Genomic DNA, 13,460 nt, shown 5'->3' on the forward strand with positions numbered 1-13,460 from the left:
TACCACTGCTCATATTCGTATTCATAGAACATTTTCACTGCTCCAAGAGCTTCCGTCCTTACTTCTAACACCCTAGTTTTTAGAAGCTACTCTTGTTTTGAATGTAAAGATTAAGACTCCTATGAGGGCACCGGCAGATAGGTATGTCCTTGTATTTTTCCGTCGGTAACTGCAAATCATTTTTAATCTATGGATGTGATTGGAACAGTCCCCATTTTTGTCTTGGGTTTAAAATCCCTCGGAAATTCCCCAGGGCTCAACATTGGTTCATTGTTGTTCTTTAGGGAATTTCGTGCAGCTAAGAATACATGGACATAAAAGCAGGCAAAGACCCACTTTTGAAGCCGGTGCCAGTTCCTCACGCCTAAATCACCCCGCGGGGAGGGTGCTGACGTGGGAAATGCAAACGTGGGGAATGAACAGCCTCATTGTCCGCCGCTTGGTTCTAGAATGTGGAAACCACGCGGTGTCGTTGCGCGGCGAACACTGGCAGGCAGGGGGCGCTCAGGATCCTGCCGGGCTGGCGGGTCAACCGGAGACGCTCTACCTGAAGCGCCGCTCTCGATGAGCCGCGTCCTGCGTCCTCACGCTGAGGCGGCAGGGCGATGCGCTTGCGCATTGAGGGCTCACACCATATGTGCCCCGTCCCTGTGCGCGCGTCTGTCGAGAGCCGGGTGCGAGAGGCGGCAGCGCGAGGGGGGACGGAGTCGAGCGGAGACCGAAGTCAGCGGGGAAACAGTGGGTCTGTGAGAAACCGAACCGAGGGCTGGGGCCGCGACTGCCGCTGACAGACGATGGGGAAGAAACAGAAAAACAAGAGCGAAGACAGGTAGGCTGTGGCTGGTGGGTCCGGCAGCAGCCGCCGCGGCTCCGTGAGGCGCGCGGGTCTGCCGCGCGCGAGGTTGGGCTGCGGTCGAGGCTCGCGGGCTGCTGGGACGCGGCCGGGAGTGGGCGGCGCGGGTCCGCGACCCCGGGCCAGGCGGACACGGTGGGCCTCGTTTCCTCTAGCCGTGCGTCAGTCCTGTAAGCTGCCGGGTCGCCGGCTCTGGCCGGGGGAGGTTCCAGGCCTCGGAGCCTGGGCAGCGGGGCAGTTGTTTGAGGTACCCGGCCGCGCGGGGAGGGTCTGGGTCGGCTTTCCTTTGCCCAGGTGGTGGGTGGGAGTTGGGGATTTGGCTCTTGTTATGCTTTTGTACCCCGTGAATCCTCGGGGGGGTGTGGGGGGGAGAGTAGGGAATCCGAAGCTGACGTACGTGCCGTCGATTGGGTGCTGGTGGTGGTCGCTGCTCCTGAACCTGCCCAGGAATGGAGAAGTAAGGAGCGAGAGTTTTAGCTGTTCGCTCTCGGTCGAATGCGGGCACGCTTTCTCAGATCCGTCTAGATGATGATTGTCCAGGCTCCATGCTTTTTTTTCCCCCCCTCTTTCCTTCTTCCGGCCTTTTTGGTCATCTCTCTGCTCTCTAGCACCTCCCCTAAGAAAAGGAGAAGGTGAAACAAAACCAACCCCGGGTCGCGGCTTTCCAACGACTTCAAAGTCTGTTGGGAGCGAGGGAGTGCGAGGGTGTCCGGAAGTTACTCACCCAGAGGTTTTTGGAACGTTCCTGAGCGTCGCATTCAATTAACATTCTTTTTCGGCTTTATCGTAAAGAGTTTTACTTCGTGGGAACAGGTTGCCATCTGTTAGTTTATCCATGCTGTGCTACTCGCCAGACCTAGTTTAAATGGTAAGAGGGGAGTGTCAGGTAAACGTAAGAGCAGAGCCAGTCCGTGCTATTTCGTCGTCTTCGCGAAAAACACCGTGGGTGGTTTTTGAAGTTAAAATAAGATTTGTCAGTTGGAATCTTGAATCGTGTACTCTCACCTAGAACTTGCGTAGCAGATGAATGGAATGAAAAGGCCACAGACTCTTCGTATTTCACTTTTAGGTGTAGATCTTTGGGAGGAAGATAACTAGGTTGGAGAATAGAATTTGTTAAGTAAAAAATGGGGGACAAAAGCAGAAATTGGGTGGTTTAATGAAACCCAAATTTATGTATGTTTGACAGAAAAGTTTTTTGATATGTAGATGGTATTTGTTTCCTTGCTGAGAAGAATTTTCAGCTGTGTATAAAATGTAGAGAAACAAATACAATAAAGCCTTGTGTATCACTTACCTGTCTTCAGCCATTATAAGCACATGACCAGCCCATATCATCCACCTGTTGAATATTTGAAACTCTGAAGCTATTCTCAGAGGTCTTTCACCTGCAAATCCGTCAGGAATAATCTGAGTAATGGGGGCAACTGGGCGATGTTTGCTCACGCCTGTAATCCTAGCTGCTCAGGAGGCTGAGATTTGAGGATCATGGTTAGAAGTCAGCATGGACAGGAAAGGCTGTGAGAATCTTATCTCAAATTAATCACCTAAAACCCAGAACTAGAGCTGTGCCTCAAAGTGGTAGAACGCTAGCCTTGAGCAAAGAAGCTCAGAGACAGCACTCAGACCCTGAGTTAAAACCCCATGACCAACATAAAAAAGGGGGAGGGGATAACCCACAAGCCCACCACAGAAGCATAAGGGTACAATCAAAATGCCACCATCAAGCCTAAGGAATAGTAACAGTGGTTTTATAAATATCCAATATACAGTCAGCATTTTAATTTTCCTGATTGTCTTCGTTTTTTTTTCAATTCATTTGTTTGGTTCAGGATTACACTAGTTTTAAGAATATATATTTATATTATTTTACTTTCAGTGCTCTTTCACAGTGGAAAAAAAGCTATTTTGAGAGGAGACATTTTGTAGTTTTAGTGAAAAGTAACCTTCCTCTTAAGAGTCATAAAAATAATTTCATGAACATAGGTCCCATGGTTTCCCTTGTTTGCAATATCTAGTATATGTATGAGTCAAGCGGAAAAGGTCAGATAATGTGATGTCAGGAAAATGAACCCTTAGATATGTATTTTAATGTTTTTTTTCTTTCATGCATGTGTTTCTAAAGCATTTATAAGATTATCTCTTTGTTGCTTTGTATGTCCCTCCCCCACAGTATAACCCCTGCTTTCACTATATTTGATGTCAGTATAACTTGTGGAGGAGATGGGGAAAAACCAGTTGTTTAAGGATACAGGTGGACCTGTTGCAACAGTGAGAAGTACAAGTTGTCATGTCCAAAACGAGCTTTACAACGTCGGTGGGGGGGGAAGGGGGGGAAGGAGAAGGATTGGGATTGGGGAGGAGGGGGGAGGCTGGGAAGGGATGTGAAGGGTAAACAAAAGGAGGAGGCTGCAATGCTTGGTAAGAAATGTACGCATTATCCTGCTCATGTAATTGTAACCCCTCTGTACAGTATGTTCACAAATAAAATAAAATAAATAAAAAAAATAATTTCATGGATCATGTAAAAGTGGGAATCTGTTATTAAGTGATTGGTTTGGTGTAGTATAGGTGTTGCTTCCTCCACTAACCTATAGTCTTTTTTTTTTTTTGGCTCGTTTTGAAGGGAAAGTGCAGCAGTGTAATGTGAAAACATTTTCTCATATGCCAATATAAAGTGTGTGTTACTGTTTTGTAGACTCCTATGCTTGAGCCTTTAAAATTGTACCAAGAATTTCTGAGATTTTGCAAGAGGGCTCATTGTGACCAGAATTGCTTTGTGTTTTGTTGTTGGTTTTTACTTTAGTGTTCTACATGAGATGCTGAAAGGTGGGAAAGTTAGTTTGCTTTTTTTCCCTGTTGTTCAAGTAGCATTTTCTTCAAGGATATTTTGAATAATTTTTTAAAAGACGAATGCAGACTGGGAAGAAGGAGTGCAAAGTTCCCTTATTATTTGTGTAACATAAATATTGTCATACTCTTTTTTTTTTTTTTTTTAATTTAAGATCCCTAGTTTAAGGATTTTTCTGTCATCCCCTCTCCCAGGCTATTCTCAGCCAGACAAATTTCTGGCCTGATGGCATTAGGTAAGAAATAAGTAGCTGCTTATTATCAAGGAAGGTTTGGATGGACCATTTTTCACTTCTTGGAAGAAGTATAAAATACTTGCCTCTTTTTTTCTTTTTTTCCTTCTTTAGGTACTGGGACTTGAACTCCTGACCAATACTAGCTTTCATGTCTCACTTGCTTGCTTTTCTTTTGCTCACAGCTGATGTGTTACTACTGGAGCCACACCTCCACTTCTGGCTTTTTTTTTTTTTTTTTTTTTTTTTGGTTAATTGGAGATAACTGTCTCTTGGATTTTTCTGCCTAATTTAGAACCTGAATCCTCAGATCTTAGCCTCGTAAATTGCTAGGATTATAGATGTGAGCCATCAAGTGCCCTGCTGCTTGACTATTCTTATTCCTTATGTATTATCCTTATTTTAAGTTCTACCTGACATGGATTTCTGATTAGATTTTACTATCTAATTTTATTTGTATAGCACATACTTGTTTTTATCAATATATTTTGTCTTATTTTTGAATTTTAGAAATTTGTTTGAAGATCAAGTTCAAGAACTCTACCCCAGTTTGTGTAATTGTGAAAATGAGATTTCCCATGGGGTGTTACACAGGTTTTTCTTTTTTTTTTTTTTCCGTTGACTGAAGAAACTTTATGGGACAAAGGATGGGGTTTAAAAAATACAGATGGAACAAAAGATAGGAAAGGATTTCCATTTATCCTGTAACCTTCTCAGTCATCAGTTTGCATAATGAGACTATACCAGATTTTGTGTGCTCAGTAATGTCCTATTGTTACTGTTTACACTAGTTATTAGTCATCAATTAAAAAATTACTCAAAGGTGGTAAAGCAAGTTACCCTTGATGAAATCAACCTCCCTAAGCCAAACAAACCACTCAGACCCCTTCTGAGGGAAGGAAGGTAACTTTTTCCACTTATCTCTCAGTCAGCTATCATTGAGGTGAGGATGACTTTCAGAACTAGGCATTCATGATTCAGTAGTATTCTGGATGCATTCAGTGTTAGATTATTTGTTGATAAGGTTCTGTTCTCTCTATACCAGTAGTGAGCTACTACATTGACTGTTCTTTGCTTTTAACTACAAATAATACTGTTATTACTGACAAACTCCTTCTGTGGGGATTCTGATTGTCTGAGGTAGGTAGCAGCTTTGCCCCTTAGATGACTACCTTAGTGTCAGACATTCATCCTAGTAGATCATATGTGATAAAGATAGCCAGGTCTCTCTTGATAGAAAACATGGTGATCTGTTTAAGAAAGCAGTTCCAGAAGAACCTATGACTATAGTAGGTCCTACAAGAATTGCCCCAAAGGGAACAATTCACATTGAAAATACATAATGAATATCCCTAATTGGAAAAATCTGAAACCCATAAATGCTCTAAAGTCCAAAACTCTTTAAACACCAATATTGTGACACACCTGATCTCACATGATGGGTCAAAGTCAACACTCAGGTGCTCCAAAAATATTGTATAAAATTACCTCCATGCTCTGGGTATATGTTTCAGTTAGAGTTCTATACCTCAAATATCTTATTGTGTATATGGCAAGTGAAATCTGAAAAAATAACGTCTTAAAAGCATTTAGGATGAGGGAGACTCAACTGGAAGTTAATATGGTCTAGGTTTAACAAAGGAATTTATTTTTATTTGCATATATTTGAATAACTTAAACATATTTGCATAAATCAGGTTTTAAAAAATGCCCAGTCTGAAAGTTCTCATGGTTTATGTTGTTCCCATATCAATACTTTATGAACTAGATGGGAAGAAGTCGTAGTTCCATGGTATACGTAAATAAGAAAGTAGACTCTGATTGGTGTTAATCTTAGTCTTTGGGCTAATTTAAGAACTGCTGTTTCACAGATTCAAAACTAGATTTAACATTTATTTGATCATCATTAATGTTTGTCCTGTGTGTACTTAGTATGCTTGAGAATTACTTAAGGGCAACATAAGACATCTGTGGAACTTTTTTTTTTTTTTTTTTTTTTTGCCATATTGAGTTTGATACTTGTTAGGCTGGTGCTCTATTACTTTAGCAATGCTTTCTTTCAGTCCTTGCTCTGGTTGTTTTCGGCAGTATTGAGGTTTGAGCTCCGAACTTCACATTTGCCAGGCATATGCTCTTAATGCTGAGTTACACCTCATGCCCTACTCTGAGCAATATGTGCTTTGTTTTCTTGTTGCTCTTAGAATCCATGTTGGGCAACAAGATCTGGCCCTTGAATCTTCTCTACACCCTGCCATGGCAGGGTGGAACTTCTGGCAGGTGGAACTTCTTGGTCTTCTTTTTCAAAGGTCGGAGAACAGCCATGATGCTAAGTAGGAGATGGCGTCCGTCTCCATAGGCAGCAGTGAGGAAGAGGAGTGATATTTAACATCTTTATGGTGATGAATCACCGTTTCTTGAGCCAGGCACAGTAGTTCATACCTGTAGTCCCACCTACTCGGGAGGCAAAGGTAGGAAGAATGTGCTTTGAAGCCAGCCCAGGCATAGTTAGCAGAAGCGTGTTTGTTCATGGGTAGGGAGCAGCTAGGACATGGATCTTCCAAGCCTAAAAAAATCATTTGGTATATGGTTCATGTATGCTTTTCATCATTAGCTGCTTGAGGCCATTCACCTGTGTTGATAATTTAGTATGGCCTGAAAATTATGGTATGAATAACCAAATGGCCCCCAAAAGGTTCCCCACTCCTGAAAAATGAACTGAAAGGAGGAAGACTGGGGTATGGTTGAAGTAATAAAGTGCTTGCCTAGCATATGTCAGGCTCAGTTTCTAGAACCAGAAAACAAGTGTTTTGTTTGTTGCTAATACAATTAATTTACATACAGTAAAGCCTATTTTCAAAATGGCTATTAGACCAACTTACTGAACTTTTATTAAAAGTAATTTAAAAGGAATAAGGACTAAATTATGAGTTAGCTTATTAGTTTGTGATAATATATAATAATGCTAAAGAGTATAAAGAATTAAGGCAGAGTTCAGTGTTGTATTTATAAACAACCTATTTCCTTTCCTTTCCTAACTTAGGACAAATTCTGTTGAGAAATTGAAGTACAAAATACAAAATATAAATTTTAAGCTGTATGTGTTGAAATTACCAGCACTGTTTGCCTTAGGAGTGACCACAATATTTGTATAATTTTAATAATGAAGCTACTAATTGTAGAACCAGTTCTGTAACTAGTTTGAGAATCTGAAAAGAAGGGAAAAGTAGATATAAGAACTAAACCGAGGGCTGGGAAGGTGGCTCAGTGGTAGAGCGCTTGCCCTGCATGCCTGAGGCCCTGGGTTCGATTCCCCAGCACCACATAAGCAAAAAAAAGAAAAAAAGCCGGAAGTGGCGCTGTGGCTCAAGTGGTAGAGCGCTAGCCTTGAGCTAAAAAGAGCTGAGGGATAGTGCCCAGGCCCAGAGTTCAAGCCCCACGACCGGACCCCCCCCCCCAAAAAAAAAAAAAAAGAACTAAACCAAATTTACCATAATATATTTGAAGCATACAAACTTTTAGGTTATTAAGCCAAGACTCCATAGCCTATTTTGTTTGTGTGTGGGTGTGCGTGCATGTGTGCACATGCGCGCGCTACTGGGGCTTGAACTCAGGGCTTTGTACTTTTACTTGCCTTTCTTTTTAAACATGGATAGAGCTCTTAACACTTAAGCCACACTTCCAGTCTAGCTTTATTTTAATTTTTTACTGGTTAATTGGAGATGAGATCTTACGGACTTTTCTGCCCAGGGTGGGTTCAAACCCAGGTATGAGCTACCAGTGTCAAGTGCCTATGGTTTTTTAAAAAAACTGGCTGTAGTTACAGTTTTAAGCAGTTCTCATATTGCAAAAGGGAGCATATCTACAAAATATTTTTACTGGTGAAGATATTTAATTTTTTTCTTGACTTATTAGTTATATTGCAGTGAGGGGGGATTTCATTGTTATATGTTTACACTGTAATTCAACTAATCTTATCCCTATATCACACTCTCTGCTCTCCTCCCCCCCAAATCTCCCTAACCAGTTTCCTTGTTTCATTTTTATAGTTGCAAATAATCTAGCAGGAATAAATATTAATCTATTTAGAGCCTAAAGGAAGAGTGCCAAAATTTCTTTAAAATGTTTCTTTCTCTGTTACCCTTAATTGAATAACCACCTTATCTGTTTAAAGTGAAAGCAGTGGTGATGTAGTGTTTCATTCCATTTGTTTTTTGACCTGGAAATAAAACTTCACATGTATGTATGTGCATATGTATATTATGTAATAGATATGCATATATATGAGAATCCTTTTTCATAAAAATATCTCTGGTATTTTCACATAAATTACTTGCTTTTTTTGTTTGTGAAATTTTACCCACGCCAGTAATTTTGTGCATCTCTCTGAATAATATACTTTTTTTAACTTAATTATATTTTAAGTCATTAGGTTTCTAGTACTGACCTCTGGTGAGGCTAATGGATGTAATGGATGATGTGATGATGAAATTTTATTCTAGGTTTAGAATTACATGCTCAAAGTAATACTTGCGTTACATGAATAAACTATATCCATTCATCACTTGATGATAAATACTCGGATTGTTAACACTTCTAGCAATAATGAATAACAGTACTGCAAACTTCACTGTTGAAGTTTTTATGTGGATAAATAATTTTAATTCCATTACATATACTTAAATTCCTAGGAGTCAAATTTCTTGATCATAGGATGTCTATAACTTTTTCAGAAACTGTCAAGCAATTTAACTGTCTTCAGGAACTGCCAAAGCAGCTGCTCCATTTATTCAACCAACCATGTATAGAGTTCTTCTTTCTCCATAGCCTCACCAACTTGCTGACTTCTTAGCTATAGCCATCCCAATGGATGTGGTGTCTCCTCATTGTGCATTCATGATAGCTTAAGATGTTGAGTATCTTACCTTGGCTTACTGACCATTTCTATATCTTGTTTGAAGAACTGTCTACTCAAGTCCTTTGCCCTTTTTTTTGGTCAATCATGAGGCTTGAACTCTGGGCCTGGGTACTGTCCCTCAGCTCTTCAGCTCAAGGGCAAGCACTTTATCACTTGAGTCACAGCACCACTTCCAGTTTTCTGATGGTTTATTGGAGATAAGAGTCTCACGGACTTTCCTGCCAGGGCTGGCTTTGAATCGCAGTCCTCAGATCTCAGCCTCCTGAGTAGGTAGGATGACAGGCGTGAGCCACCGGCACCTGGCTCAGTTGCCCAATTTAAAAAAAAAGTTATTTATCTTTCTTATTGAAGAATAAGAGATCTTTCTATATTGTAGACATTCCTTATCAGATGTGTATAATTGCTAAATATTTTCTGTGCCCACTTTTAATTTTATTCTCATTTTCCTTTCCTTATCCTGCTTACTTTGCCTCTGCTATGGAGGATTAGAGGCATGAGCCACTGATTGCCTGCTCCTTTAAAATTTTCTTGATTGTGCCCTTTGTAGCACAGAAGTTTTGATGAGGTCCTTTACATTTTTTTCTTTGTTGTTTGTTCCTTTGCTGTTCTAAGAAATCATGCTGTCATGAAATCATGACCATATCCAAGATGATGAGTACTTACAAATCTATGTTTTCTTCCAGGAAGCATATGTTTTTAGCTTTTAAATTTAGGTCCTTGTAATAACTTTTACTTCGTGTATGACATGTAGAGGTCCAACTTCATTCTTTGCCTGTGAATTTTCATTTGTTCAAGTACCATTTGTTAGCATATTTATTCTCTGTTGTCTTGGTGCCTTACTGAAAATCTGTTGAGCATATGTCTCATGAGTTTACTTTTGGACTCTTTATTCTATTTCATTGATCTATAAGTCTGTGCTTAAGGCAGTACCACACTTTCTTGATTATCATAGCTTGGTATTTAATTTTGAAATTAGGAGTTCTACTTTGTTCTTTTTCTCATTGTTTTGGCCCTCATAGCAACTTCTCAATTTCAACAAAACAAAAACCTGAGAATGTATAGGCATTTATTGACTGGGTGGGAACATTGAAAATATTATGTCTTCTCATCTATGAACCAGAGATCTTTGGTTTTCACCCTCCTTTTCTTTTTCACTCCTTCTGTCCCTCCTTCCTTAAATATCTTTTGTAGTTTTTAGGTTATGAGTTTCTGTTCTTTGTTTAAATTATTCAGAAATACCTTTTCAATGATATTTTAATTGGAAATTAAATTCATTGCTAGTGTACAGTAATGCAATTGATTTTTGTATATTCATTATGTAGTCTGCAGTCTTAACTGAACTCATTAAAAGAATTTTTGTGTTTATGGATTGTTTAGGATTTCCTATATGCATGCAATAGTTTTCCTCTTATCATTCTAGATTTTTTTTCTTTGTCTTGTCTAATGCTTTGATTGGAGCCATCAGTACAATGTTGAAAAGAAATGAAAATGACCATCTCTTGTTTTTGCTCTTGGGAGGGAAAGCTTTTGTTTTTTGTTTTTTTTGGGTCCGGTCATGGGGCCTGAACTGTGGGCCTGGGCGCTGTCCCTCAACTCTTCAGCTCAAGGCTAGCGCTCTACCACTTGAGCCACAGCGCCACTTCCAGCTTTTTTCTTTTTTCTTTTGTGGTGCTGAGGAATCGAACCCAGGGCCTCAAGCATGCAAGGCAAGCGCTCTACCACTGAGCCACCTTCCCAGCCCCTGTGTTGCTAGTCTTTTAAAGGTACAGCATGTACAATTATGTGTTCCTACACATAATAGTGGATGTTAAATGGTATGTTACTGGTTGATGTATTTACTGTACTATTTTTATGACTATAGAATACATACAAAAAGTATAGAATATTTACAAAAAGTTTTTTTTTATTGTGAAAATACTATACAGAGGGGTTACAATTACATGGGCAAGATAATGAGTACATTTCTTACATACAAAAAGTTTTGCAATATGCTGCATTGCACTGGCATCATTATCCTACAGGCATTTATTATTACATCTCTTGATTGAATCATTTTTCTGGTGTGTTTGAATTTTTTTTCTTGTTTCCATATCTTTAACTTTTTTTTGTACGTTTTATATTGTAAAAATACTGAATGGAGGGGTTACAGTTACATGAGTAAGGTAATGAGTACATTTCCTATGGAGCATTGTTGCCTCCTCCTTTGTTTTTCCCCTACCATCCCTTCCCTCCCACCACCACAACTACTCCCCCCCGCCCCCGAAATTAATTTTGTACTACTTTGTTAATCATGACCTCTGGAGCTGTTGGCTATACCATATGTATTTATGTGCAATATATATATACATCAAAATCATATGTATTTATATACAATATAGACTAGGTATATGGACAGTAGTCCATACCACTTACATTTGTGTAAGTATACTCAATGATGCTTAACAAAATAGACTAATAATGCATTTCTCAAGCTATATCCCTGTTATTAAGCAACATAGGACTATATTTGAAATTTTTTTTGGGGGGGGGGTCCAGTCGTGGGGCCTGAACTCTGGGCCTGGGTGCTGTATCTCAGCTCTTCAGCTCAAGGCTGGCTAGCACTCTACCACTTGAGCCACAGTGCCACTTCTAGCTTTTTTCTTTTTGCTTACCTGGTGCTGAGGAATCGAACCCAGGGCCTCAGGCATGCAAGGCAAGCGCTCTACCACTGAGCCACCTTCCCAGCCCTATATTTGAACTTTTTGCCCATTGGTTTAGATTTTTATTTGTGCTATTTCTTTTTCTTGACTTTAACATTGTTTTCTCTTCTATTGACTGCTTAGTTTTTTTGTTTGTTTTGGTGTCTTAGGGGCTTGAACTCAGGTCCTGGAGGCTTGCTCAGGGCTGATACTTTACCACTTGATCCATACCTCCATTTTCAGCTTTCTGCTGGTTAATCAGTCTCGTAGACTTTTATGTCTCTGGCTTCAAGCCAAGATCCTCAGATTTCAGCTTCCTGAGTAGCTAGGATTAAAGGTGTGAGCCATCTGTATGCAGCTGGGTTAGTATATTTATATGAACTATTTCTGTTTTCTGTTTAACCTTGTATTATAGGAAACATGTTTAATGTACAGTATAAGACAGTAGGGCTCTTGTCTAGAATTTTGATTATATTTCATACTCCTGCTTTTAATCAGTGACTTTTTACATAAAGGTTAATTAAGGCTGGATATTACCTTCTTAAAAAGAACAACTGAACTTAAAAAAGATAGAACATACATGATGATTTTTCTGTAATTCTCTTAGGACTTTTAATTTTCTCTCAGCAAAATAATTAAGGTGATTTCCTCTTTTAAACCTGTTCCCAACCAACCAAAGTCTTCAGGAATGAAATGTTTAGAAACTCACTACCTTTCAGGTTCTAGAAATTATAAATCAAAAGTGGTAGGTTGTAGCTGAGTGTTACGTACGGCTCAAACCTGTGAAAACCTAGCTACTTGGGAGGCAGAGACAGGGAGTTGGGGTTACAGGCGTGCCTGGAAAATAAAAGTTACCAAGATTCCATCTCAACCAACAATTGGGTGTGGTGCTGTGTGCCAGTTAGCTGCAGGGAAGCACTGTAGCTGAGTGCTATGACATATGACTGTCATCTGAAGTGAAAAACAGAAGTAGGGGGATGGAAGCTCATGCTGGCCCAGAATAAAGTGAAACCCTTCACCTTGAAAATACCCATAATAGCCATGCACAAGTGGCACACAACTGTAATCTTAGTTACTTGAGAGACTGATCTGGAGGATCATAGTTTGAAGCCAGCTGGGGCAGAATAGACCATGAGACTCCTTCAAAATAATGAGAGTGCCAGCAGAGCAGGCAAAGCCTAGTAGGCACTACCCAATAGTGGTAAAACAAAGCAAGAAAAAGAAAATAACCAAGGCTAAAAGGGACTGGAGGCATAGATCAAGTGATAGAGGCTTACAAGTAATCCTTAATTCTCAGTACTGGAGGGGGAAAAAAGAGTATTAGGTAACTGATTCAGACTACAAGTTTTTGGTTTTCACATTCTTCCTTCCCTGTTTTGGAGATTGAACTCTAAGCCTTGCACAAGCTTTTATTTAAAAAAAAAATTCAGGGGCTGGGAAGGTGGCTCAGTGGTAGAGCGCTGCCTTGCATGCCCGAAACCCTAGGTTCAATTCCTCAGCATCACATAAGCAAAAAGAAAAAAGCCGGAAGTGGCGCTGTGGCTCAGTTGGTAGAGCGCTGGCCTGGAGCTGAAGAGCTGAGGGACAGCACCCAGGCCCAGAGTCAGGCCCCATGACCGGACCCCCCAAAAAAATATATATAAAATAAAATAAAAAAATTCAAACACCCAGCAAAGTAGAGGGGATAATAGTATAATGAACCTCCATACACTTATCGCTTGGTTTAATCATTATTAGCCAAATACCTTGTTTTTGCTATTTTATCTTAGAGACATGATATATTTTTTCTTTCCTCCATTCTCCCTTCCTTTCCTTTCCTTTCCTTTCCTTTCCTTTCCTTTCCTTTCCTTTCCTTTCCTTTCCCCTCCCTCCCTCCCTCCCTCCCTCCCTCCCTCCCTCCCTCCCTTCCTTCCTTCCTTCCTTCCTTCCTT

The 13,460-nt window shown here is 40.1% G+C and overlaps 1 protein-coding gene across 1 annotated transcript in view; it reads left to right on the forward strand.

Moving 5' to 3' along the window:
• The first annotated feature begins 588 nt into the window (after window positions 1-588).
• Eif5b (eukaryotic translation initiation factor 5B) overlaps window positions 589-13,460 on the forward strand; it is an 80,416-nt gene continuing 67,544 nt past the window's right edge. The window contains exon 1 of the mRNA XM_069988530.1: window positions 589-829. Within this exon, the coding sequence (XP_069844631.1) occupies window positions 795-829 (35 nt within the window). The 5' untranslated portion in view covers window positions 589-794. The remainder of the gene's footprint in view (window positions 830-13,460) is intronic.

Source organism: Dipodomys merriami, unplaced genomic scaffold (assembly GCF_024711535.1).
Source record: "Dipodomys merriami isolate MVZ:Mamm:240054 unplaced genomic scaffold, mDipMer1.0.p SCAF_36, whole genome shotgun sequence".
Classification (NCBI taxonomy): domain Eukaryota; kingdom Metazoa; phylum Chordata; class Mammalia; order Rodentia; family Heteromyidae; genus Dipodomys; species Dipodomys merriami.